Genomic DNA, 25,879 nt, shown 5'->3' on the forward strand with positions numbered 1-25,879 from the left:
GAAAAAATGAGAGCATGTGGGAAAAGGAGAAAAATGGAGACAAGAAAAGAACTGACCTCCAGGGCTGGAGCTATAGTACAGCAGGTTGGGTATTTGTCTTGCATGCGGCTGACCTGGGTTCAATCCCCGAATCTCCTGTGGTCCCTCAAGTCTACAATCCCTGAGTGGCACCAAGTGTGGCCCAAAAAACAAAACAAAACAAAAAAAAAGGGATCTCAGGGCCGGTGAGGTGGCGCCAGAGGTAAGGTGTCTGCCTTGCAAGCGCTAACCAAGGAAGGACCTCGGTTCGATCCCCCAGCATCCCATATGGTCCCTCCAAGCTAGGGGCCATTTCTGAGCCCTTAGCCAGGAGTAACCCCTGAGCATCAAATGGGTGTGGCAGAAAAACAAAAAAAAAGTGATCTCTGTGGGAGTCCAGCACCGCCTCATCCATGGAGAGTTACATCTCAAAGTCGATTCTGCCTACAGCAGACTGACCCTTCGTACCCCATATTGTCAGTGGTTAACTGAGGGCTGCCACGAGCAACTTCTCATGCAAGTAAGCTTGCACAGAGCATCCAGCACAGGAAGGGGAGGTCTACTACGTTATTTGCTGCCCACACTCAGAGCAGCTAACAGGACTCTAGCTGATAAAGAGCCAATGTCCTGTATTAATGTAGGAAGAAGTGAGGCTGTGAGTTCTAGTCACCACCATGGGCTGGACTGTCTCCCACCACCAAGATCAAATCAATGGGTGAAGTTCTAAGTCCCAGAGTCTCAGAATCTGATTGTATTTGGAGACTATATTTTTCAGAGATAATTACAATGAATAGAGTCATTGGGTAGCTTTGGGTAGGCCTTAATCTAGAAAGGAATGTGTCCTTGTGCTAAAAGGAGATTGAGAGAGAGAGAGAGAGAGAGAAAGAGAGAGAGAGAGAGAAGAAAGAGAGAGGGAGAAAGAAGGAGGGAGAGAGGGAGGGAGAGAGAAAGAGAGAGAACTGGGAAGATCTTCAAAACAAAAAGAGAGACCACCAAGGAAACCAACTCTGCTGACACTTTGATCTTGGAAATCAAGTCACCAGAACTATGAAAAATCTAATTTCAGCTAGGTCACCCTGTGTAAGGTACAATTTCTACAGCAAACTTACTCTCTAACATTGCAAATGAAAACCATGATGCCTAAAAGGAGGAACAGGGAAAAGAGAGAATGGAGTGTCTGCCATAGAGACAAACTGGGAGTGGAGGGATCGAGAAGAAAACTAGGGAGGTTGGCAGGAAATGAACCCTGGTGAAAGCATGGGTGCTTGTATGACTGAAACACAACTATCAACAACTTTTTTTGGGGGGGCCACACCCATCGGTGCTCAGGGGTTACTCCTGGCTGTCTGCTCAGAAATAGCTCCTGGCAGGCACAGGGGACCATATGGGACACCGGGATTCAAACCAACCACCTTTGGTCCTGGATCGGCTGCTTGCAAGGCAAACGCCACTGTGCTATCTCTCCGGGCCCTGAACAACTTTTTAACTCTGTATCTCATGATGATTCAATTTAAAAAAAAAATTTTTTTTTTTAGTTTTGTGGCCACACCCGGAGTCACTCAGGGATTACTCCTGGCTCTGTGCTCAGAAATTGCTCCTGGCAGGTTTGGGGGACCCATATGGGATGCCAGGGTGTGAACTCAAATTGGCTGCATGCCAAGCAAATGCCCTACTCTCTGCGTTATAGTTCTGCTCTCCCCAAATTTTCTAAATATGACAAATGACTATAGACCTATACCTGTATTCATTAGATCTTCAAAGGCCAGGTTGTTTGGTTAACCTGGACATCTCCAGACCTGTTAGAACACTATAGTATTTCATTATCCTCAAGGTCTAGAGACTACTAATAAAAAGAAGTTCATCTTGGTATCTCATCTGTGAGAATAACTATCTCATTACTGGCTTTCCCATTTAGACATATCATTCATCTATTTCCCACACTATATCTGGATTGCTAAGAATGCTAAATATGAAAGCCACTCACATTTAGCTCCCAATGTTATTGAAACTACAACAGTGGAAGAGAAAAGTTATTAGACTGGGCATGCTCATTGTCTTGTTTATAGAGCATCTTCATTCTATGATGGTATCAAGAGATATTAAAATGCCAATGATAGATGAAGGATTCATAACAATAGTCTTACCCAAAGATATATTGATGGTTAGATTATGATGGGACTGTATTCAAATAGCTATTGATTTCTGCTTTATTGTGTGTAAGAAAACACATAACTCTGTTTTCACCATTTTCTTCTAATAATTGGCATAGAATTACTTTTTTTTTTTTTTTTTGGTTTTTGGGCCACACCCAGTGACGCTCAGGGGTTACTCCTGGCTATGCACTCAGAAATCGCTCCTGGCTTCAGGGACCATATAGGATGCTGGGGATCAAACTGCAGTCCATCTAGGCTAGCACCCACAAGGCAGATGCCTAACCCCTTGCACCACCACCTCAGCCCCACATTTTTATTTTCTAGCTGGACCACATCTAGTGGTGCTCAGGGCATACTCCAGGCTCTATGTTCAGAGGTCACTCCTGGAGGGCTTGTGGGGGGGGCATATGGGGTGCCGGGGATCAAACCCAGGTCTGCTACATGTAAGACACTCACTGCAGTATACTATTGCTCGCATTAATTTGCTTTTATTAGATCTACTTAGAGCCAGACGACCATGATCACTTCCAGTGAGAATTGACCCTAATCCTTCAGTGCTTGACCCAGCTGTACTGAGGGACTCCAGGACCAAACCTGGAGGTACCCCTGGGACATGGCATGCCAAGGATTTAACTTGAATCCCTGTGCACCCTGACCACTGAACTCTCAGTTCCAATAAGTTGCTTGTTTTCTATTTATGTCCAGATGTGCTCGGGGCTCTGTGCTCTATGCTCAAATCATGCTAATGCTGAGGAGGTGACTTACGTGAAGTAGAGAGGAGAGAGGCAGCAGTCTTGAGAAAGGGGATCTGTCATTTTCTCTCTTTTCCACCTCTGCAACCCAGGAATGACTAAGGAGACCTATAACTGTGTGTCTTAGTCATTGCAGGAAAGAAAAGTCCATCCTAGGCTTTATCAGGAGGAGATAAGCAGTGAAGAAAAAACAGGTTATATTTAGAAATTCTGTGGAAGGGTGTGTGTGTGTGTGTGTGTGTGTGTGTGTGTATGTGGGGGGGGGAATATCTGGGCTTCTCCAAAGGTAGAGAAGCGCATACGCATCCCACCATGAAAGTATGGAAGCATGGAAGTCCACACTAGATCAGGGAGACAGGGGCACCATATGCATTGCCTAGCAACACACTTGTGCATGCCTCCTTAGTTTTAAATTGACTTTGGGGAGGTGTTGGATCACACCCAACAGCGCTTAGGTGTTCCTCCTGGCTCTAGGCTCAGAAATCGCTCCTGGCAGGCTCGGGGGACCATACGGAATGCCAGGATTTGAACCACCATCCTGCACGCAAGGCAAATGCCCTACCTATCATTCCAGTCCCCTAAGTTGACTTTTATAGGATATTTTTTCACCAATCTGCTCCACGTGAAGCTTTCTATTTAGATTTAGTTAAGAGGTCACTGCTAATGTGATTGCTAGGGGAGGGACTGGATGGGTGTGTGTGTGTGTGTGTGTGTGTGTGTGTGTGTGTGTGTGTGATGGTCTTCTTTGATATTTCTTTTATGGCTTTTGTTCCTGCTGGAGCTTGGGGGGGTCATCCAGCCTTTATTGGGTTTGCAGTGGCACCAGGTAAATATCTTATCAGGACTATACGATGGGTCCTGGCATAATGCTATTAGTAGGGTAAGACTAGTAAAAGGGTAACTTCATTTCTTGGTTTTATTACATTCCAAGAAATTTCATTTTTCGTCCTAATAACTCATTGCCATGGGGTGCCCTGCTCTATCTACCTGCCTACCTGCTCCAACTCCTAGTAGGCACCAGCTGTGGGTACTAGGGAGTGAACTCTGGTTGGTCACATGCAAGGCAAGTACTTACTGTGCACACTGAATTATCTCTGACCACAGCAAGTTGCTTTGGGGGAGGAATAATTGCAGGCTTGTGAGCCTGTCACTGTTTCTGAAAATAAAATTCTTTTTTTTTGTTTGTTTTATTTTGTTTCTGGACCACATCCTGTGCTGCTCAGGGCTTACCTGCTTCCTTTGCCCTTACAAATGGTCCTGGAGCCGGAGTGATAGCACAGCAATAAGGTGTTTGCCTTGCATGTAGCCAATCCAAGATGGACAGTGGTTCGAATCCCAGTGTACCATATGGTCCCCCAAGTCAGGAATAATTTCTGAGCACATAGCCAGGTGTAACCCCTGAGCCTCATAGGGTGTGCCCCCCTCCAAAAAAAAAGAAAGAAAGGAAGGAAGAAAGGAAGGAAGGAAGAAAGGAAGGAAGGAAGGAGGGAGGGAGGGAGGGAGGGAGGGAGGGAAGGAGAGAGAGAGAGAGAGAGAAAGAAAGAGAGAAAGAAAGAAAGAAAGAAAGAAAGAAAGAAAGAAAGAAAGAAAGAAAGAAAGAAAGAAAGAAAGAAAGAAATAAAGAAAGAAAGAAAGAAAGAAAGAAAGAAAGAAAGAAAGAAAGAAAGAAAGAAAGAAAGAGGGCCCGGAGAGATAGCACAGCGGTGTTTGCCTTGCAAGCAGCCTATCCAGGACCAAAGGTGGTTGGTTCGAATCCCGGTGTCCCATATGGTCCCTTGTGCCTGCCAGGAGCTATTTCTGAGCAGACAGCCAGGAGTAACCTCTGAGCAATGCCGGGTGTGGCCCAAAAACCAAAAAAAAAGAAAGAAAGAAAGAAAGAAAGAAAGAAAGAAGGAAGGAAGGAAGGAAGGAAGGAAGGAAGGAAGGAAGGAAGGAAGGAAGGAAGGAAGGAAGGAAGGAAGGAAGGAAGGAAGGAAGGAAGGAAGGAAGGAAGGAAGGAAGGAAGGAAGGAAGGAAGGAAGGAAGGACGGACGGAAGAAAGAAAGAAAGAAAGAAAGAAAGAAAGAAAGAAAGAAAGAAAGGAAAAGAGAGAAAGGAGGAAGAGAAAAGAAAGAAAGAAAGAAAGAAAGAAAGAAACAAACAAACAAACAAACAAACAAAGAAACAAACAAAGAAACAAACAAACAAAGAAACAAACAAAGAAACAAAGAAAGAAAAATAATCTATCCTTATGGATCTCAGGGAACTTCTGGGGCAGTGGTCCTCAAACTATGGCCCGCCGGCCACATACTGTATTTGTATCTGTTTTGTTTCTTCATTGCAAAATAAGATATATGCAGTGTGCATAAGAATTCGTTCATGAGCCGGGAAGGTGGCGCTAAAGGTAAGGTGTCTGTCTGCCTTGCAAGCGCTAGCCAAGGAAGGACTGCGGTTCGATTTCCGGTGTCCCATATAGTCCCCCCAAGCCAGGGGCGATTTCTGAGCGCATAGCCAGGAGTAACCCCTGAGCGTCAAATGGGTGTGGCCCAAAAACCAAAAAAAAAAAAAAAAAAAAAAGAATTTGTTCATAAGTTTTGTTTTTACTATAGTCAGACCCTCCAATGATCTAAGGGACAGTGAACTGGCCCCCTGCTTAAAAAGTTTGAGGACCCCTGTTCTGGGGTATCAAGGACCAAACTCCAGTTGGCACATGCAAGAAAAATGCCTTACCCATTATACTATGGCTCCAGCCCCTTAAATTAATTCTTAACTATTGTTTCCAAAAAGGAAGCAAACATGAAAATTTCCCACAAAGGCAATTTCAAATGAAAATTTCCACAAAGGCAATTTCAACCCACTACTTCTCTCTTCCACCTAACTCCATAAGTAAATAATTATGTCGGGTCACCATGATATCTCACTATTTTCTTTTTAAAGATGTTTGAAAAAGGGCCTGGAGAGACAGCACAGCAGGGTTTGCCTTGCAAGAAGCGGATCCAGGACCAAAGGTGGTTAGTTAGAATCCCAGTGTCCCATATGATCCCCCGTGCCTGCCAGGAGCTATTTCTGAGCAGACAGCCAGGAGTAACCCCTGAGCAACGCTGGGTGTGGCCCAAAAACCAAAAAAAAAAAAAACAAAAAACAAAAAAGATGTTTGAAAAAAACTTTTTTAGTTTTTTTTTTTTTATTGAAACCAATGTGAATTACAAGACTTTCACAGTTGTCAATTGTATTGCAGGTGCATAGTGCTGTTAATTAGGGCCTTTCCCACCATTAGTGTTGCCCTCCCTCTGCCATAGCTCCCAGCATGCATCTCATACCTGCACTCATAGGCCTTGGGTTTACCAGTGTAATAGATCCCTTTGAATTTAGCTTGTTATACATTGGGTATCTTGGGGAATCATGTCATTTTAAAAGGTAAAGGGCCACCATGATTTTATATGATACTTTTCATTCTTTAAATCATTACCACTGGTATTTGGAGAGCAGAGAAAGCAGACTCCTAGATAGGGAGTATGCTAGCACATCCCAAGTCCTTGTAGCAAGCAAAAACTTACCAGGGCATGGAATCAGATTTAGATATTTGAAGAAAACATTTTGGTTTTGTTTTTGTTTTTGGACCACTCCTGGCGGTGCTCAGGGGTTACTCCTGGCTCTCTGCTTAGAAATAGCTCCTGGCAAGCACGGGGGACCATCGGGGATCCTGGGATTCGAACCACCATTGGTCTTGGGTCAGCCACTTGCAAGGCAAACACCCTACCGTTGTGCTATCTCTCTGGCCCCTAGATATTTGAAATTTTTTTTCTTTTTTGGTTTTTGGGCCACACCCATTTGACGCTCAGGGGTTACTCCTGGCTATGCGCTCAAAAATCGCCCCTGGCTTGGGGGGACCATATGGGACGCTGGGGGATCGAACCGTGGTCCGTCCTACGCTAGCGCTTGCAAGGTAGACACCTTACCTCTAGCATCACCTTCCGGGTCCCGATATTTGAAATTTTTAATGGTTTTTTACATATGCAATATAATATACTGACAATAAACTATAAAACTGGGGTAAAGATTCTGCCTGAACTCACAGCATCACTGTTCGAATACTCAAATAGAAAGAGTGTGCAAGTGATACAAGATTAGGGAGTTCCATGGAGATTTTGAGCTATAAAGCATAACTGAAAATAGAAAGTTATGGGCTGGAGCAATAGCTCAACAGTAGATAGTTTGCTTTGCAGGTGGCTGACCCAGGATAGACTGGGTTCAATCCCTGCATCCCATAAGGTCCTCAAAGCCAGGAGCAATTTCTGAGAACAGAGCCAGGAGGAGCCCCTGAGATTCACAGAGTATGGTCCAAAAACGAAAAAAAAAAAAAAAGGAAGGAAGGAAGGAAGGAAGGAAGGAGGGAGGGAGGGAGGGAGGGAGGGAGGGAGGGAGGGAGGGAGAGAGAGAGAGAGAGAGAAAGAAGAAAGAAAGAAAGAAAGAAAGAAGGAAGGAAGGAAGGAAGGAAGGAAGGAAGGAAGGAAGGAAGGAAGGAAGGAAGGAAGGAAGGAAGGAAGGAAGGAAGGAAGGAAGGAAGGAAGGAAGGAAGGAAGGAAGGAAGGAAGGAAGGAAGGAAGGAAGGAAGGAAGAAAGAAAGAAAGAAAGAAAGAAAGAAAGAAAGAAAGAAAGAAAGAAAGAAAGAAAGAAAGAAAGAAAGAAAGAAAGAAAGAAAGAAAGAAAGAAAAGAGCTGACCAAGCAACCAACTACCTCTTCTACACAATAAATGGAAAATAAAAGTGAATAGGAGAAAGTTTCAAACCTTAAGGGGACAGGGACTGCAGGAGAAAAAGCAAGCACACTCGGATTCAATCTCCAGCATTACATCTGGGCCTCCAAGCACCACCAGGACTCCTGAGTGCAGAGTCAGGACTAACCCCTGAGCACCACCAGATGTGGCTCATAAACCAATAAATAAATAAATAAATAAATAAATAAATAAATAAATAAATAAATAAATAAATAAATTTAGAGGGGGAAGGGTGACTGTTGTAAGTGGGATGCATACTGGAGAGGTGGAAGACTAAGAAATACCCCTGTAACATGTACAAAATAAAAAGTAATGTAGGAAGGTTACAAAAACTATAACAAATGTGACATTTCTCTTGATGAACCATATTTATTATAGATTCTTCACTTTTCAAATGACAGTTCTGCAAATCTGGTGGGATTTTCAGTGCTTGAACTGGAAGCATATCAAAATCTTCCTTTTTAGCTTTTCTAACAACCCCCTACTTGCATTTTTCTTTGCTATATTATTTTTTTCTAGCTCCATCTTAGTATTCAAATGTGCCTGTAGAGTCAGTTATGCAAACTGGTATCATTTGTTTCTGGAGATAAACACATAGCTTGGGGGAAGGAGGAAGGGAGGGAGGGATCTCTAGCTGTATATTTTCCAAAATGAAAGCAATGGTAACTTCTGGGTCCTGGAGCCTCTAATTCTTTCTGGACAACGTTGGTATATATATTTAAGAATTTCAGTTAGATATTTCTTTTTTTTTTTTTTTTTGGGCCACACCCGGTAACGCTCAGGGGTTACTCCTGGCTATGTGCTCAGAAGTTGCTCCTGGCTTGGGGGACCATATGGGACACCGGGGGATCGAACCGCGGTCCGTCCAAGGCTAGCGCAGGCAAGGCAGGCACCTTACCTTTAGCGCCACCGCCCGGCCACTCAGTTAGATATTTCTATCTACCTGAAAAGCAAACTATAGATATTTCTTTAGGCAGTTATTTTCATAGAGATAAAAGTGACATCTTCTTATAGCAGACCTGGTTTTAACCCTACATTGGTTCTATTTCTGCAATTCTCACTTTCTATTTCTTCTGTTAGTCAATTGGTAGAAGTATCAATGGAGGTAGTAATACATCAGTCTCCAAAGGAGACAGAGGAAAAAGAGAATGGGCGTCACATTCTAGACCATTCCATTTTCATTTCACCTTAAGCTGAGCTTTAGAGTTTGATGAAGGCTGGTGTCTCAGTGACTCTGGCATTCAGTTCAAAGGCATCAACCAAATAAACTTCTAGATCTCTCAACCCTGTAGTAGGTACCTGGATGAAACCCTCTAGCTACAGTATCATTTGCATTAACTTGATGTTACCCTTATAATTACTCAAAATCTCCTTTAGTTCAATGGTGATTGGAGGGGACACTAATTTTGAGTTCCCAGGGGACAAAAAAAGCCTGAAGATCGAAGACTCTTAACAAATGCCCAGAGTTTCTATACCACCTGGCATGACCCAAAACAACCAGAACTCTTTGGGGTTTTTTTTCTATCTTTATAGAGCTACTGTGGTCAACAATGCTACTACTGATGTATATTTCCATATATATATATATAAAATTCCATACATATAATCCATATATATAATTCTATATTATATATAATTCCTTACATATATAATTCCAATATCATATTAAGATGGTTGTTTTTTCATATCTTTTTTTTGGGGGGGGGGGCATATCCACTAATGCCGCATAGTTACATCTGGCTCTTCACTCAGGAATTACTCTTCATGATGCTCTGGTGCTCTGGTGACCACTATATATATCCAGGCAAGGCAAGAGCTCTACGTCCTGTACTACATTTCCAGTCCCAATATTCTTCATATCATTGAGGCAAAGCATTGATCTGAGCTGGCTAAATAGAGAGAAGCACTAAAGAAGGAAAGTCAAAATTCCTCTGATCTGCATCCCCCCCATGCATGTTTTCTCCCACCACCCCTCCCAGAAGCCTAAGGTCTTTGGGTTAACTACTATAAATGCTATGGTCGAAGAAGATGAGGGCAGGACACAGGCTTCAGCTCTCTGGGGCTCCCCATAAAGCATGAAGGTGTGGAATGGAGGAAGATATTATTTCTTTTCAAATTAACCTTGTCTCCAGGCAGGCAATTCAGCTTTTCCACAGTCTGTCCACACAGCCAGTCTAATCAAGGCCACAGAGGCATAACATTTGTTTGTTGTTTATTTGGAGACCACACTAGGCTGTGCTCAGGGCCCACCCCAGGCTCTGGTTAAAGGATTACTGTTGGCAGTGCTCAGGGGCCATCTGTGGTACTGGAGTTGGCCACATCCAAGGCAAACACCTACTCCCTGTAACAGTACCAAGATCTCACATCTGTATGCTAAATGGCTGAAGGGGAAAAATAATTCATTCAAGAGCATGCTCAGGCCTAGTGGGCCATTGGAGCCTGTGTCAGTTTTATCTCCTCCATGCTCTTTGAGAGAAGTTCCAGGAAGAGGGAACGTTCTTACTTATACAATTTGTGTCTCTGCCTGTCAGTCATCAGGTAACTGGTGGCTGAGAGTACATCTCTCTCTCAAATTCTCATTGAACAATCAGCACTATCTAGGTGAAGGTGGAAGCCCAGCCCTATTGCAAGGAAAGAAACTGCTAACTGCTGATGGTGAGAACTTCACTTCAGACTCAACAATAAAAGCATATGCAGGAAGCACCTTTTGGTTTTGCCAAGGTTTTCCTGATGGGTGGTTAGAGAATATCAAGATGCCACAACTAGAGATGGTAAAGACTTAAGGCACTTGCCTTGCATGCAGTCAACCCCAGTTTAATCCCCAGCACCACCAGGCGTCATCCCTGAATACAGAATCAGGAATAAACCCTGAGCACCACCTGATGTGGCCAGAACTGCACCCCCTGAACAAAAGATGTCCAGAGGCCAGAGTGAATATACAGCAGGTGTGGAGCTTACCTTGCATGTGGCAAACCTTGGGTTGGATTTGTAGTGCCTCAGATAATCCCTGAACCCTGCCAAGAGTGATTCCTGAAGGCAGAGACAGCAGTAAATATTAGGCAGTGCTGGGTGAGTCCTCCACCCCAATCTGGACTCTCTATCTCTATGTGGGGTAGCTCTGAGGTCTGTGCTCTTGCTGGCTCCCAAGATTCAGCAGAAGAAATATGGCCCAGTGGCCACCAGCAGCAGCCTCCTTGCCACAGTCCACTAGTCTCTTTCATTTCCTTTCACCCCCTGTGCATTTGTCCTAAACTCACCTCCAAATCAATGCCTTACATGGGATCCTGCTTATGAAGAAGGCCAACTTAAAGCCACCGCTTAAGGGGTGTGTAAGTGAAAGTGGGGCCTTCTGGCCCTGATCAATAACACAGTGGTAGGGTGTTTGCCTTGCACACAGCCATCACAGGATGGATAGATCCAGTTCGATTCCTGGCATCCCATATGGTCCGCCGAGCCTGCCAGGAACAATTTCTGAGCTCAGAGCCAGAAGAAACCCCTGAGCGCCTCCAGGTATGGCCCAAAAGCAAACAAACAAAAAAAGTGGGTCCTTTCTTTAACTTCAAATCTAGCTCTCCAGACTCCGGTGTAGACAGGAAGCACTTTTCACAGAGGAAGTTAACATATGCAAATAACATGCAAATCCATCGCACTTAGTGGGCAGAAGAGGAACGACTGTTATGCTACAAACCAAAGCACACTGACACCCAGGAAATGCTAGAAAAAGAGAATGTCAAAACAAAGATAACAGGGACAAATTCAGCCAAGCTATCAGCCCTGTGCAGCAGGATCGACTCCCACAGGATTGGTCTTTCCTAAGAAGAGTTGATTTCCAAGCAGGGGCAGTGTGGGTAGAATGGGGGCAGGGTGCCTTGCTGGGAAAGCTCGTTAACACAAGAAGAAAAAGACAACAGGCTTGGGCCTGAGTGATAGGACCTTGGGAAGGAAGCTTTCCTTGTATGCAAAATACCCAGACACACACATACACACACACACACACACACACACACACACATACACGAAGAAAAAGACAACAGATAGGACACACACACACACACAAGAAGAAAAAGACAACAGATAGGATACACACACACACACACACACACACACACACACACACACACACAAGAAGAAAAAGACAACAGATAGGCCCTTGGGAAGGAAGCTTTCCTTGTATGCAAAATACCCAGACACACACACACACACACACACACACACCCTTAATGCCTGCCAGGAGTAATCCATGCATGCAGTGCCAGGAGTAGCACTACCAAGTGTGGCCCAATATAACAAAAAGTGGGGGATGGAGGCTGCACACCCCCCTGTGCTTGGGGCACCAGACATTACAGGAGTTCCCTTAATTCTAAATTTCACTGGGGCTAGAAGTTAGCTCTGTCCTGTCCCAGTAGACTTAGCATGTAATCCAAATTCTCGTTTGTTTAAATTTAACTCACAGCAATACTGTGATGACCATGGTCTCATAGATAAGGAAATGGAAGCACAGAAAGGTTGAATATGTGGCCACCAGGCCACACAGTCAGTGAGAGAGTTGAGAGTCAAACTCAGGTGTTCTTCCAATCTCATGGAAAACATACCATTACTACCTTTGCGGACTTACTTGATTAGGACCAGCATCAAATCCAGGCCCTCATGGGAGGCACAGGCTCTACTAGACCAAGCCACAGCCCCATCCTCCTTCATAGATGAAGGAACATGGTGAGGGAGGGAGGTTCTAGCACCTTCTGTGCACTGCAAACCCCACTTCCTCTGTCTGCCTTGGGGTGTCCCATGTTAAGTAAAATAAAATGTAAAGTTTAAATGTGAAGGTAAGTGAAACATTCAGCTTTGATGGCCCTGGGGTGCCCAAGGTAAGTAAACCTAGCACCGTGAGAATTTCAGTTCCACTCCCCTTTCTCTTTTTTTCCCTTTATTTTTGGTTTTTGGGGCACACCTAGGGGTGCTTGGGCTTACTCTGAGCTCTGCACTCAGGAATCACTCCTGGCAATGCTCAGGGCAGCATACGGGATGCAGATCAAACATGTCAGCCATGTGCAAGATGGCTGACCCACCCTGATATGCAAGAGCTCTGACCCCTCTCTATCCCTCCACTCCCCTTTTTTTCCTGAGACTCTTCTTTTCAGCAACCCCAGCTGCAGTGGCCCTTCCTGTTCCTGCCTCCCCTGGAGTCTTAAGCGTCTTAAGCCTTCAGAAGCCTTCAGGAACATTCTGCAGAAATTCACTCCTCAGACCATAGGGGGTTATAAGACATAAAATTTTCTAGTGAGTGATGACAAAGTACTGGAAATGTGCTTGGCCTATTTTCTCAACAACTCTCTAGGAAGAGTCGAGGTGGTAAAAAAGCTTTAAAAGCCCAGTTTCATCAAACAGGGGCTCACCCCAAATTCCTGAGTTCGCTTGTGTCCCACTGCTGCCCTCTGCTGGCCACATCACAGCACTATCACCTGTACCGAGGTGCAGGATGTTCTGGCCTTTCAGTGTGCAGTTTCCAGGGGTGAGGGATGTGGTTGGAGGGATAGATACTCCCAGGTGGAGAGTGAGGCAGAGAGGGTAGTTCTGGACCTCAAAGTCGTTGCAATGCCACTCCAACTGCACCCGCCAAAATCATTTGCTGCTATGAAGGGCAGTAAATGGGATCAGGGTAGAATTTCTATCGGGGGGGGGGGGGGGGAATCTGAGAGATAGCACAGTGGGTAGGGCATTTGTTTGCCTTTGCACACTGCTGACCCGGGTTCCATCCCCAGCATCCCATATGGTCCGGATATGAGCCCGCCAGGAGTAACCCCTGAGCGCCATCCGGGGGTGGCCCCCAAACCAAAAACAACCAAAAGAGAATTTCTATCTGGTTACATAACAATGAAAAAAACATTGTATACAATTTGGGTTGGGAAAATTGAGCATGAAACAGGGAGAGAATAATTACACAAATGCAAAATGTTAATATTTGGGAAACTTAAAGCCGGAAAGATAGCATGGAGGTAAGGCGTTTGCTTTGCATGCAGGACGGTGGTTCGAATCCTGGCATCCCATATGGTCCCCTGAGCCTGCCAGGAGCAATTTCTGAGCCTAGAGCCAGGAGTAACCCCTGAGCGCTGCCAGGTGCAACCAAAAAACAAAACAAAAAAATATATATATATTTGGGAAATTTGAGTGGCGGAGGTAAGACATTTGAGAAAAATGTTAAATGAGTGCAAGGGGGGGGGGGTGTTTAGTGCAATACATCAATGCTAGGGTGACTTTTGGCAATGCTCTAGAGAACTAATATACCTGGGCTGGCTGTAAGGTGTGTTACTCGCTATATTCTCTTCAGTCTATGAACAATAAGAATTTTGGGGTATTGTGGGTTTTGAGGGGACACACCTGGTGATGCTCAGAGACTACTCTTGGCTCTGCACTCAGGAATTACTTCTGACAATGCTTGGGGAATCACATGGGATGTTGGGGATAGAACCTGGGTCAGTGCATGCCAAGGCCAACACAACACCCTGTTGTATCTATCGCTCTTGTCCAGAGAGAGAGTTTTGGGATGCTTCAGTTGACTGTAATGTGCAGCAAAGCCTGAAGATCACTGACTTGGAAAACACACCCTTTTATATTGGGATTTGGGGCCACACCTGGTGATGCTCAGAGAGATACTCCTGGCTCTGAACTCAGGAATCAATCCAGGTGGCATATGCAAGCCAAGCACCCTACCCACTGTACTATCCTCCCATTGCTGTCTTCAGCTCTGAAATACAGTATTCCCATACTTGCAGGTGTCCCAGCCACCAACTTCAAGGCTGTCCTTTCATACCATACAGAATTCCTCAACAAATTCTTTTTTGTTTTGGTTTGGTTCTTGGGGGACACCTGGCAGCGCTCAGGGGCTACTCCTGGTTCTGCGCTCAGAATTTGCTCCTGGTAGGTTCAGGGGACATATGGAATGCCGGGATTCGAACCACTGTCTGTCCTGGATCAGCTGTGTGCAAGGCAAATGCTGTGCTATCCTCTCCGTTCCTTCCTCAACAAATTCTGACCTGACATTTCTCACTGCACAACTCCAGAAGAGCCATCCTCTCTTACCTGGATTACTGCTATTCTCGCCTCTCTGCCTTTGCCCCTCTGAAATTATGTTCCAAGCAGAGAAGGCTCACCCCAGCTAGAGCGGGCATTAGCAGAGCAGGCTGAAAGCAGAGAAGTCAAGTCAGGGTTGGTGAGTGCAGAACAGCCTTGGGTAAAGGCAGAACAATGCATTGAGGTCAGAGAAGAAAACACCCAGGGGTTGGGTATAGCCGTGCAAATTCTGGAAGTGAATGTGGAGTTGTGCACATAAAAACGTGGTATCCAAGTCCCAAGAGTAGATGAGAATCCTGGAGAGAGACTCCAGAGGGTAGGGGAAAAGATCAGCAGAAGGCCTCCACCTAGTGGCCAGGCCGGAGAAGAGACACTCAGAAAGATTGCTAAATTGGAACAGGCAAGGAAAGTAAGTCTGGGAGAAGGGTTGCAAAAAAAACAAGGGCAGGGACCCAAAATATAGTGCAGGAGGTAAGGTACTTTCCTTGTACACAGCCAACCCTGGTTCAGTCCCCTCTACTACATATGATTCCCCAAGCACCAACAGGATCACTGCTGAGCACAGAGCCAGAAGTAGCCCTCAGCACTTGCCAGATGTGGCCCAAACACCTAACCCTTCCCCAAAAATAGTCATGGGCAGAGGAGTCTTTAGAAGCAGGGAATGGTCAGCAGTGTCCTGGGAAGTGTCCCTGGTCCTAGATAACTCACTACCCCACACTTCAAACCGACCTCTGTCCCCTAACCCACATCAGACACCACACACAAGCCAGAATTTCATTTGACGTTTATTTGTGTAATAGGAGCATCCAGGTCTATAAACATTGTCACACTTTCTAATGTACAATATTGCATGTGTTATTACTCGGCACTGATCAGACCTGGGCCATGGCAAACAATAAATACGTGGACTCAGTGAAATACCACATTGTGGGTCCAGAACACAGAAACACTTGCTGGGAGGCTCAAAGGACCGGATAGATGGCCCCAGGGACCCAGAGCTATTCCGAGTGTGCCAGTCTGAAGCTAGGACCTGACTCAGTCACAGGCTGTGAGTGTGAGAAAGCCTAGGAGTGAGCATGGGCCAATGGTGAAGGTGAGCCCAGGGACTCCCCAGTGAGGGCTGGCCTGGGACTCCGCAGTGAGAGGTGGCAGACGATTTCACGTTCTGGAGAACATACCCATTGAATAAAACCTCAGAATAGATGGCATTGGGGGACATGCTAGAGCTGGGTCCACTCACCCAAGAACAATATGGTAGCCAAGACTTCAAGACTGTCCTACCACTGTATTCTTCCCTTCCTATACTGGAAAGTATGAAACAGCCATAAAGATAAACTCTTGGAATCACAGCAACACCACCCATCATTCCTGATCTGAGGATGTGCCTCTGACCCAGTTCCTGGTCCTTTGAATCTCTCATCAACCTCGGGGCCCCTGGCCCTCACTTTGCTCTTCCCATGACTGTCTCCTGGGGCGCCTCTAGCTGGACAGGAGCATAAAGTAGTGTCCCATCCCTGCCTTGTTCTCTATGTATCAGTCCTTTAGCTGCACTGGCCTGAGGCCACTCAAATGTCTCTTGCAGTCAGCGTCCAGACACCCAGCCGGGGAATGATGTTGGCATGATGTAAAGCTGTCACATACATGCCATAAGGAAGATCTCAATGGAACACATCAAGAAAGGATCTGAACACATGAGCAGACCCAGCTCAATGACATTATCTCCCTCTCTGCTCTGGGGTTCCTCAGCACCAAGTCAGAAAAACCTGGTAGAGGGACCAAAAGAAGGTGAGAAATAGGTGTTTGGGAAGGAGAGAGAGAAACAAGAGCAGTGTCAACACACACAGTTCCACTTGGACACAATCGTCATGGGGTGACACTCAGCCAGACCTGGGGAGAACTCCGTGGAGCCTGCATGCCTGGAGACCACTGCAGGTCTGTTTCAGTCCGAGGCCCACATGGTCCCGACTCTACATCCGGGAGCCCTTTTCTCTGCCGGTGCAAAGTTGCAAAGCTCCATTAGCAGCAATGATGAGGAAAGCAAGCCGGGCCTGCCCAAGACAAGTCCACAAAGTCCCAAGGGCCCTATGGACCACAGTCAACTGCTCAACACCTCCACAGCTGTGTTCTCATGGCTCCTGTGAGGGGCCTTACTTCCTTTGGGAGCTAAACCCTGAATTGAAACGCCAGCAATGAGCCTGTAGGCCTGGACTGACCCTCCACTAGCCCCTGGAAAAAGCAGTCAAGCCAGGGCTTCTAAGTTATCACTATTCCCTGGGTTATCTCCCAGCCACAAAGCCCTTTTTTTTCCTTTTAACACCTTTCAAAGGAAGCATCCCCTAACCCTCCCACTGCTACATTAGCAACTGGAAAACCAAGTTAAGGAAATGCTTTGTACTCAATTTCATCCCTTTCTCCTTAAGTCGCCTCCCTCCCCCTCCCCCTCACTAACTCTCTGGTCCTCTGTGAACCCAAATCCAACATGAACACCCACATCATCAGTCTTGCTTTAAGCCTGTTAATACTTTCAGGAAAGCAGAAAACACAAGCCAACTGGTTGTACTAACAGTGAGGCATTACCTGGGTTGGGGGGGGGAGGAGGGAGGAGGGGGGGGAAGAGAGAGGGAGAGAGAGAGGGGGAGAGAGGGAGAGGGAGAGGGAGAGGGAGAGGGAGAGGGAGAGGGAGGGAGGGAGGGAAAGAGAGAGAGAGAGAGAGAGAGAGAGAGAGAGAGAGAGAGAGAGAGAGAGAGAGAGAGAGAGAGAGAGAGAGAGAGAGAGCCAATTGAGGAGCTGGAGACATAACCTGGTGGGTAGGACACTTGCTTTGCATACTTTAGATCTGCATTCAATCCTTGGCCCTGAGCCCCACCAGGAGTGATCCCTGAGCACAGAGCAAAAAGTAAACCCTGAGTACCACTAGATGTAGCCCATAAAAACAAAATAAATATGCCACCTGAGTGGTTTGGTTTTGTTTTTTGATTTTGGACCCTATCTGGTGGTGCTCAGGGGTTACTCCTAGCAGGCTCAGGGGACCATAAGGGATGCCAGAGATTGAACCCAGGCTCCTGTACAAATCACCTGTACAAATCTCAGCACCCTTCAGAGGTCATAGCCCTAAGCCAACACCGAACAGGGGAAACTAAATCAGGAAAGCAAGATGAAAATGGGAGGGAAGGCCAGATGGCATGGAGGTAGGGCATTTGCCTTGCATGCAGAAAGACGGTGGGTGGTTCAAATCCCAGCATCCCATATGGTTCCCAGAGCTTGCCAGGAGCATTTTCTGAGTGTAGAGCCAGGAGTAACCCCTGAGCGCTGCCAAGTGTGACCCAAAAAACAAAAAAAAAGAAGGAAGGAAGGAGGGGGAGGGGGGAGGGGGAAGGAGGAGGGGGAGGGGAAGGGGAAGAAGAGGAAGAAGAGGAAGAGGAGGAGGAAGAAGGAGAAGGAGGAGGAGGAGGAGGAGGAGGAGGAGGAGGAGGAGGAGGAGGAGAAGGAGGAGGAGAAGGAGAAGAAGGAGAAAGTGGGAAAGCTGGACACCAGTGTGGAGGGAGGTCAAGGTAAATCAAGATGGTGTTAGTATGATGACCTGCCAGGAAGCTGTTGGCTAGCCCAGGTGCTCTTTCAGAGCTTCTGCTGCAAACCTCACTGAGCCTTGAGACATGTCCACACATGCCTCTGGACATCCACCTTTTGGCCTTTCCTCCCTAGCCTGCACTTTGAAAAAACACAACCCTGTGCCCAAGTAAAATTAGTCCTTCTACACAGGCCCCTTTCCCCAGGGCACAATAGCAGCATGTCAGAGTGGTGTCTTCTGAAGACAAAGACAAAAAGTGTTGCTGCTAACAATTCAGTACAACCAAAGGAGTTTTCGGCAACGACTGGACAGGGGAAGGTAATCTACTCCCTTAGGAATCTATCCCAGGAATGAAATCTACTCAAGCAGGAATCAAATCTACTGTCAGAGAACCTACCCTGGTAGGAGTGAAATCTGCTCCTATAGAAATCTATAGAAAACTTCCAGGAATAAAATCTAGAAACAAAATTTACTGCCATAGAAATCTACCTTTTAAGGAATGAAATCTACCCCTACAGAAATCTGCCCCCAAAATGAAATCTAGTGTTATAGAAATCTACCCCAGGAATAAAATCTCCTTAAGTAGGACTACAATCTACTGTCAGAGAAATCTACCCTGGTAGGAACAAAATCTACTCCCAGAGCATTTTACCCCAAGGAAATGACAGTCATAGAAAATCTACTCCAGAGAAAGGAAATCAATCTACTGCCACAGAAATCTACTCGAGGGACTAGAGAGATAGCATGGAGGGTAGGGCGTTTGCCTTGCATGCAGAAGGACAGTAGTTCAAATCCCGGCATCCCATATGGTCCCCGGAGCCTGCCAGGAGCGATTTCTGAGCCTAGAGCCAGTAGGAACCCCTGAGCGCTGCTGGGTGTGACCCAAAAACAAAAAAGAAGAAGAAGAAGAAGAGGAGGAGGAGGAGGAGGAGGAGGAGGAGGAGAAATCTACTCTAGTATTACTGAAATCTAATCCAACAGAAATAGATTCCCCAGCATCACTGAGGAATGAAACCTACTCCCACAAAAATCTATCTTCCTAAGAATGAAATCCATTCCCATAAGGAATCTATGCCCATAGGCATGAATCCACTCTGAGAAATGAATTTACGTGATTGGCTGATTTCTTAGGGGACAAAGCTGTCTTCCCAACAGTGACAATCCTTACCTACGTCATCCCGACTCTTGCCCCCCCCCACACACACACACACATTCACCCATCACTGTCAATACCAGAGATATGCCTCTGATTGGCAAGGGCTCAGAGTAGACAAGGAGGGTCAGATCACAGGATCTGTTTTGTCTTCTTTAGATTTCTGGAATCTTATAGAATAAATATGTCTGTCATAGGAGAAAAAAGTCAACTGGGGAAAAAAGTGCATCCTAAAAATGGTCTCAAAACCTACTTGTATCATGATATAAGTTGTATTTTGTCCCTAACATAAAATAGTTTCAAATATATATATATACATGGTAACTGGGCAAAAAAGGAAATAACATACATGATCGAATTGTACAATACTGAGAATAAATACATGTAAATATGTGACACTCAGGCCCGGAGACAGTGTTTGCACAGCAGTGTTTGCCTTGCAAGCACATATACATATATATATATATATATATATATATATATATATATATATATATATATATATATATATATATATATATATATATATGTGACACTCATATCTACCACAATGCTCAGAACATGTAACAGGCTAAAAATAAACACCCAGGAGGAAAGAAGGCCCAGACTGGCCCTGAGAATGTCACCTTCAGGAGTGAAGATAAAGGATTCCTTTCCGACGCTAAGGATGGTCAGGGAGGCCCTGTCGCAGTGAGGAGCAGAGTACACCAGCCTGCAGCACCCCTGGTTTGCATCAGGCTGAACTCTGAACTCCCCATTTTTGTCTGGCAAGAATATCCATCACGGTTCCATCCTGCTCCGCAAGCTGGATGGCAGTACATAAAAGATTTCCAGTGCACTGTCCCTTCTTTCCAGTGCACTAGTCCTATGGTGGGGGATAGGGGGCTGAGCCTAACAGGGAACCCCAACTCTTGGAAATAACACAGGGCAGGCAACAAGCTTGGCTCCCGGTGCACAGGATTAACAGTGCCAAGCCAAACTCGCTTCGGCAGGGCTGAACTCCATCCATGAAAACGAAATCCAATGGCAAACAGAAAACCATGTATGGAGGGAGCGGCTGAATTCACGACAAGGGCAGGGACACGGTTGTAGTCACATTTTATTTCTCATCGGGGTGGGGAGGGAAGCATTATGCCGTTCATAGAGAGATGCACAGATGAAGGTTAAAACTGCCCAGAGTCTGCCTATCAGGTGAAATGTTTCCCCAAGGGAAAAAGGAAAGCCCTGTGCACTGTAGACACAGGAGATGCCTACCTGCAGCTGGTGCCAGAAATGCTTCCTCTTTCACCAGAGGGCTTGCGTGGGGGGAGCCAAGCTGGTCCCTGAGATCTGCTAGCAGTGCTAGAGCACACTCCCTCTTCAGTGGACAGCACCCCGGGACTCCTGGAGCAATGACCCCTTCCATCAAGTTCCCTGATCCTTTGGAGCACCTCCTAGATGCTGGATGGACCAAGCACTTCCTGCTCCATAGGACCCCCCAAGACACCCACAAGGAAGTAATGCAAGACAAACCAGGGGACTTTCCTGTCTCTGGCTGGGAGAACCAAGCCCCTTCTTTCATCCCAGAAGGCTGTTCCTTTTAGAATAGCTACAGGAACCCTTTACAACAGCCTTTTCCACCTCTATTCTGTCGCTCCACAAGGTCTCAAAAAGGTCACAGGTTTCTCTCCGGCACCTGATGCTCAATGCTCATCCTTTTCTGGTTCTTATCTAGCGAAATATCTGTCTATATTCTTCTCTTTCTGGTAGAAGAGCAAAATGCATAAAGTAAAATGCTTCCACTGCTAAGAAAAGGTCGGGCGGAGCGCTAGCACAGCGGCCAACCAGGGTTCGATCCCCAGCATCCTGTATGGTCTCCCCAGCACCACCAGGAGTGGTTTATGAGTGCAGAGCCAAAAGTAACCCCTGAGCACCGCCAGGTGGGTGTGGCCCAAAAATTAAAAAATTAAAATTAAAAAATAGAAAAAGAAGGGGCCGGAGAGAAAGCATGAAGGTAAGGCATTTGCCTTGCATGCAGAAGGACTGTGGTTCAAATCCTGGCATCCCATATGGTCCCCCGAGCCTGCCAGGAGCGATTTCTGAGCCTAGAGCCAGGAGGAACCCCTGAGCGCTGCCAGGTGTGACCCAAAAACCAAAAAAAAAAAAAAAAGAGTAGATTCATGACTAATCACTTCATCGTTTAATTTATTGACAAGAGAGAAGCTCATGTTCAAAACACGCATTTCTAAAAGACCTGAAAGTGCTTTTTGGTGCCAGGCTCCAACCCTAGGCCCAAGACAACTTCAGGTGATTCCTTGCATGGCCGGAATCCCAGAACACTGGAATGAGGAATAAGAGCCCAGTGTAAAATCTGCCCTGTAGAGGGCCACACGGCCAGCACCGACACCCCAAGCATAGACACTGTCCTGTGAAGGACAGAAAACACAACCTGCACTTGAAAGGATGTAAAAGTACAAGAGGAGGAACCATGGCACAGTTATGTGTATATGGCAGTCATGCTGTGAAGAGGGGCTGTCCTGGGCTGGATGGGGCAGTGCTTGGGGCTGACTGTTGAGAGCAGGAAGACAGGAGAAAAAAGAAAACCCAAAACGCCAGGTGGACTAGCACCACCAGGCCATGGTTCGGTAGCAAGTCATGACACCCTCATTGGCAACATAAACAATCCTGACATGGAAAAATTTACATTTAGGCACCAAGTACTTCTCTCTAGTGCTCCCCTGCTCACTGTCCTGATGAAGAATTTGCTCTTTTCAAAGGCAACTTCACTCCTCTTAGGAAAGGGAGGGGGGAAATCACAGTTTTGTTTTGTTTTGTTTTGTTTTGTTTTTTAAAAAAAAAAAGGTCCCTCAGTAAAAGGCAGACTAGATTACACTGGTCTCCATCTATATAAAAAAACGTGCACTGAATCTCCCAACAATCAAACTTCTGAGTGATTCTGGCTTTCCAGAGCTTTCAGTAGAACTCTGGGTTCAGTGAAGAAGTCACGGTATGACTGAAATACAGGATTAAGTGACTTTTTTTTGTAAAGCACATATATATATATATATATACACTCTAAGAGTAAGATATATACAACACAGCAGCTATAGGGGTGGTGAGGCAGGCGGGGAAGGGGCAAGAAGTATGTATCGGCCCCCTGCTTCTGCTCCTGGGAAAGCCCCCTGGAAGGGATCAGCAGCAACAAGTCTACAGCACAAATGCGAATGGCATTGCCCCTGAAAAGACACGGTTAGCTGGCCCAGCTGCAAGGAAGCGCTGGGCCTACCCTTGTGGGGAAAGGGCTCGCCTATAGCGCTGAACTACTGAGGACATGTGAAGTAGTAGAGGGAGGTCTCTGCTCCAGGCTACAAGGAATAAGTATCCAGGGTTTCCTGAAGAAAACAAACGCTAGAACCATCTTCCATTCAGTCTGGGCTGAAAGTGGGCAAGCCCATCTCACTAAGCAGAGCTCTCTGCTCTGCGAGATTTCCTGGGTAGAGAATGCAAATCTGACATCTAGGTCTCCATCCCTAAAGCTTGCCTCTTCGTAGCTCCCAGGCAGGAAGGAGAGAGAAATACAGGAGAAGCAGAGGCGTCCAAGCTGTGCACCTCCTTCCTGTTCCGGGCAGTGACCAGGGAGGGGTATCCTGGGGGGTCAGACACAGAGGAACTGTTCACAGCCCCCAGCAGACACTTTCAGGGTGGGCGCCACTGTCCTCTGGGCTGTTAAAAACCAAAATGGTTTTACCTCTGTGACTTATTTTGGACTCAGAGCTGTAGCTGACTCACAATCTAAATCATTAGCACATAAAATATTTACAAAATTTTAACCCCCAAAAGAAAAGTATTCTTTAAAAAAAAAAAAGAAAAGAAAAAGGACAGACAGTGTTGAAGCCTCATCCTGGTCTAAGTGGATAGATAGGGGGGCTGGCCCTGACCCAGACATGCTCCTCCTCTGGCAGTGTGGCTGGCCCCTACTCGTCATCCTCTGTGACAGCCGTCAGCATCCCCCTGTCAGCCAGGTGAGACTTGAGTGTGTTGAAGATGTGAAGCTGCTGATCTGGACGCAAGGTCAGGAACTGCTGAATCAGCTTGCTCGGGTTAGGGCCCCTGGAAAAGAACATGAAGGGTCAGCATAAAGCCAGGGCTCCACAATGTCGAGGGCCCAGTTATCCAGAGGTCAGGGACAATCCACCTCTGTATCCTCTACCCACAGAGACAGAACAGCATTGGGTCAATGGAAACCAGCAATCACTGCATTTGAGTTTGGGAAGCTTTTCCTTAAAATCGAGATATAGAGCCAGAGTGATAACACAGCAGATAGGGTGTAGTTTGCCTTGCACCAGATGACCCAGGTTTGACTCCTGGCATCCCATAAGGCTCCCCAAGCCTGTCAGGAGTGATTCTAAGCACAGATCCAGGAGTAACCCCAGAGTGCCACTGGGTGTAGCCCCAACCTCCCCCCACCCCAAAAAAAAAGGCGAGATATAGAACCACTGCAATGTAAACCAAATCTCAGCTTCACAGCTCCGCCAGTAATCTCAGAAGAAATGCAAGCTAAGCCAAGTTGCTGAAACTCATTGGTCCAGTTCTATTGATCCTGGAGTTCCTAGAGCTCTCCGCCATATTTGTGGTCCTGTGACACCTCCACATCCACAATCCTGACAGCCCAGGAGGAGCACACCAGATTTGATGGGGAAGTAGCAGAGAAGCCAATTAAGCTCAATAAACAAAGACAAACTGGCCACAAATCCTCAGACTTTTAATGGCCCCACTGTGAGGTATAACAATTTTCACAAATTTTCTTTTACTGAACATATTTTGATAATTCCATTAGCCATTTTGTTGAAACAAGCAATATAAAATAAATTAGTTCGTGACTGCTAAAGGGCCAGGCTTAAGGGGTGGGTGGGAAACTGGGAACAATAGTGAAATGAATGTCACATTGGAGGTAGATTGGCACAGGAACACTGAATGTCAGAAACAACTATATTGGGACCAGAGAGATAACACGGTGGTAAGGCGTTTGCCTTGCATGTTGCTGACCCGGGTTCAATTCCCAGCATCCCATTTGTTCCCCTGAGCCTGCCAGGAGCGATTTCTGAGCTCAGAACCAAGAGTAACCTGAGCGCTGCCAGGTATGGCCCAAACCACACACCCCCCAAAAGGAAACAACTATATTATGAACAAGGTTATAAACCACAGTGTTTAAATAAAGTCTTTTTTTTTAAAAAGTGCAATTGCAGAATTTCACCCTAGCTTAGTTTAAACTAAATGGTGTAGTACCTGATGAAGCTGGCAATATAGACGTTGACAAAGGTGGCCATAAGATATTGGCAGTCAAAACGATCCATGATGCCTCCGTGGCCAGGAATGGTATTGGCAAAGTCCTGTGGGCAGGGAAAGAGATGATGAGCCTGAGCTGGGTCAAACACACACATGCCCAGGCTAAGGACCCCACTCAATGTTCAATCACTCCAACTAAGGATAACAAGTAACCAAGGGTGACAGAGAGAGAAGCAAGCACCAACTCAAATGCCTGGCTTTAATAAGATAAGGTCATTTTCTTTTGAAGATGAGAAATACATTAACCAGAACATCTAACCAGTGAATTATCTTAGAAAACATCTTCTTATGTGACCCCAGAAAATTCACACATGGTGAAAAGATACACAAGCAGGATTGAGAGCTTGATATTTTGCAGAAAGGAACAGAAGGCAGACAGAAAACGGATGGACGATGGAATGGCTGGGAAAGAACCAGAGAAGCAGAAAAAAATCTTACTTTGATTTTAAAGGCTCGTTTGAATCCACTTGCAAAGAACCCCCCAAAGGGGCCGATGAGTGAGGCAAAAGTGGAGAGGGCGATACTGTGGATCTGGAATGGGTACATCCGGACTGTTCTCTGAGAAAACAGAAAAGTAAATGCACCCAGAAGTTCAGCCTTTTTTAACTTTTAACACAGATGACTCTTTATAAAACTAACTCTATTTCCCCACCAAAAAACACCAATGGGACAACAGAGACAGGCCAACAGGCTGAGCAAGTGCCTTATAAACAGGAGACCTAGGTTCCATCTCATGATGTCTATGTCTGATCCTCCTAGACCCACCGAAGCAATCCACCCTTACATAAGCATCAAATTTAGTAGAAGCATGTTATGCACTCTCCATCTCGGTATATGGTATTAGAAGTGTGTTTATAAAAGTCAAGATTTAATAAAAATCTGGGGTCAGAGCAAAAGCACAGTGGGTAGGACATTTGCACTGCAAATGGCTAAACATGGATTGACATGTTCAATCCCAGATGGTCCCCTGAGCCTGCCAGGAGTTAACTCCTGAGCACAGAGCCAAGAATAACTCCTGAGTGCCACTGGGTGTGGTCCAAAAAACAAAACAACAAAAAATATATTTAATAAAAATTTGTTTCAAT

General features: G+C 45.9%; 1 protein-coding gene and 1 long non-coding RNA gene across 2 annotated transcripts in view; one reads left to right on the forward strand and one right to left on the reverse strand.

The window, feature by feature from the left end:
- The first annotated feature begins 4,631 nt into the window (after positions 1-4,631).
- Positions 4,632-25,879, forward strand: part of LOC126017529 (uncharacterized) — a 47,578-nt gene continuing 26,330 nt past the window's right edge. The window contains exon 1 of the long non-coding RNA XR_007498894.1: positions 4,632-4,662. This is a non-coding gene — a long non-coding RNA (uncharacterized LOC126017529). The remainder of the gene's footprint in view (positions 4,663-25,879) is intronic.
- CDS2 (CDP-diacylglycerol synthase 2) overlaps positions 22,525-25,879 on the reverse strand; it is a 72,747-nt gene continuing 69,392 nt past the window's right edge. Inside the window, exons 11-13 of the mRNA XM_049779270.1 lie at positions 25,233-25,352; positions 24,735-24,838; positions 22,525-23,558 (exon numbers count right to left, since the gene is read on the reverse strand). Coding sequence (XP_049635227.1) covers positions 23,423-23,558; positions 24,735-24,838; positions 25,233-25,352 — 360 coding nt within the window. The 3' untranslated portion in view covers positions 22,525-23,422. The remainder of the gene's footprint in view (positions 23,559-24,734; positions 24,839-25,232; positions 25,353-25,879) is intronic.

This window comes from Suncus etruscus, chromosome 9, assembly GCF_024139225.1.
Source record: "Suncus etruscus isolate mSunEtr1 chromosome 9, mSunEtr1.pri.cur, whole genome shotgun sequence".
NCBI lineage: Eukaryota > Metazoa > Chordata > Mammalia > Eulipotyphla > Soricidae > Suncus > Suncus etruscus.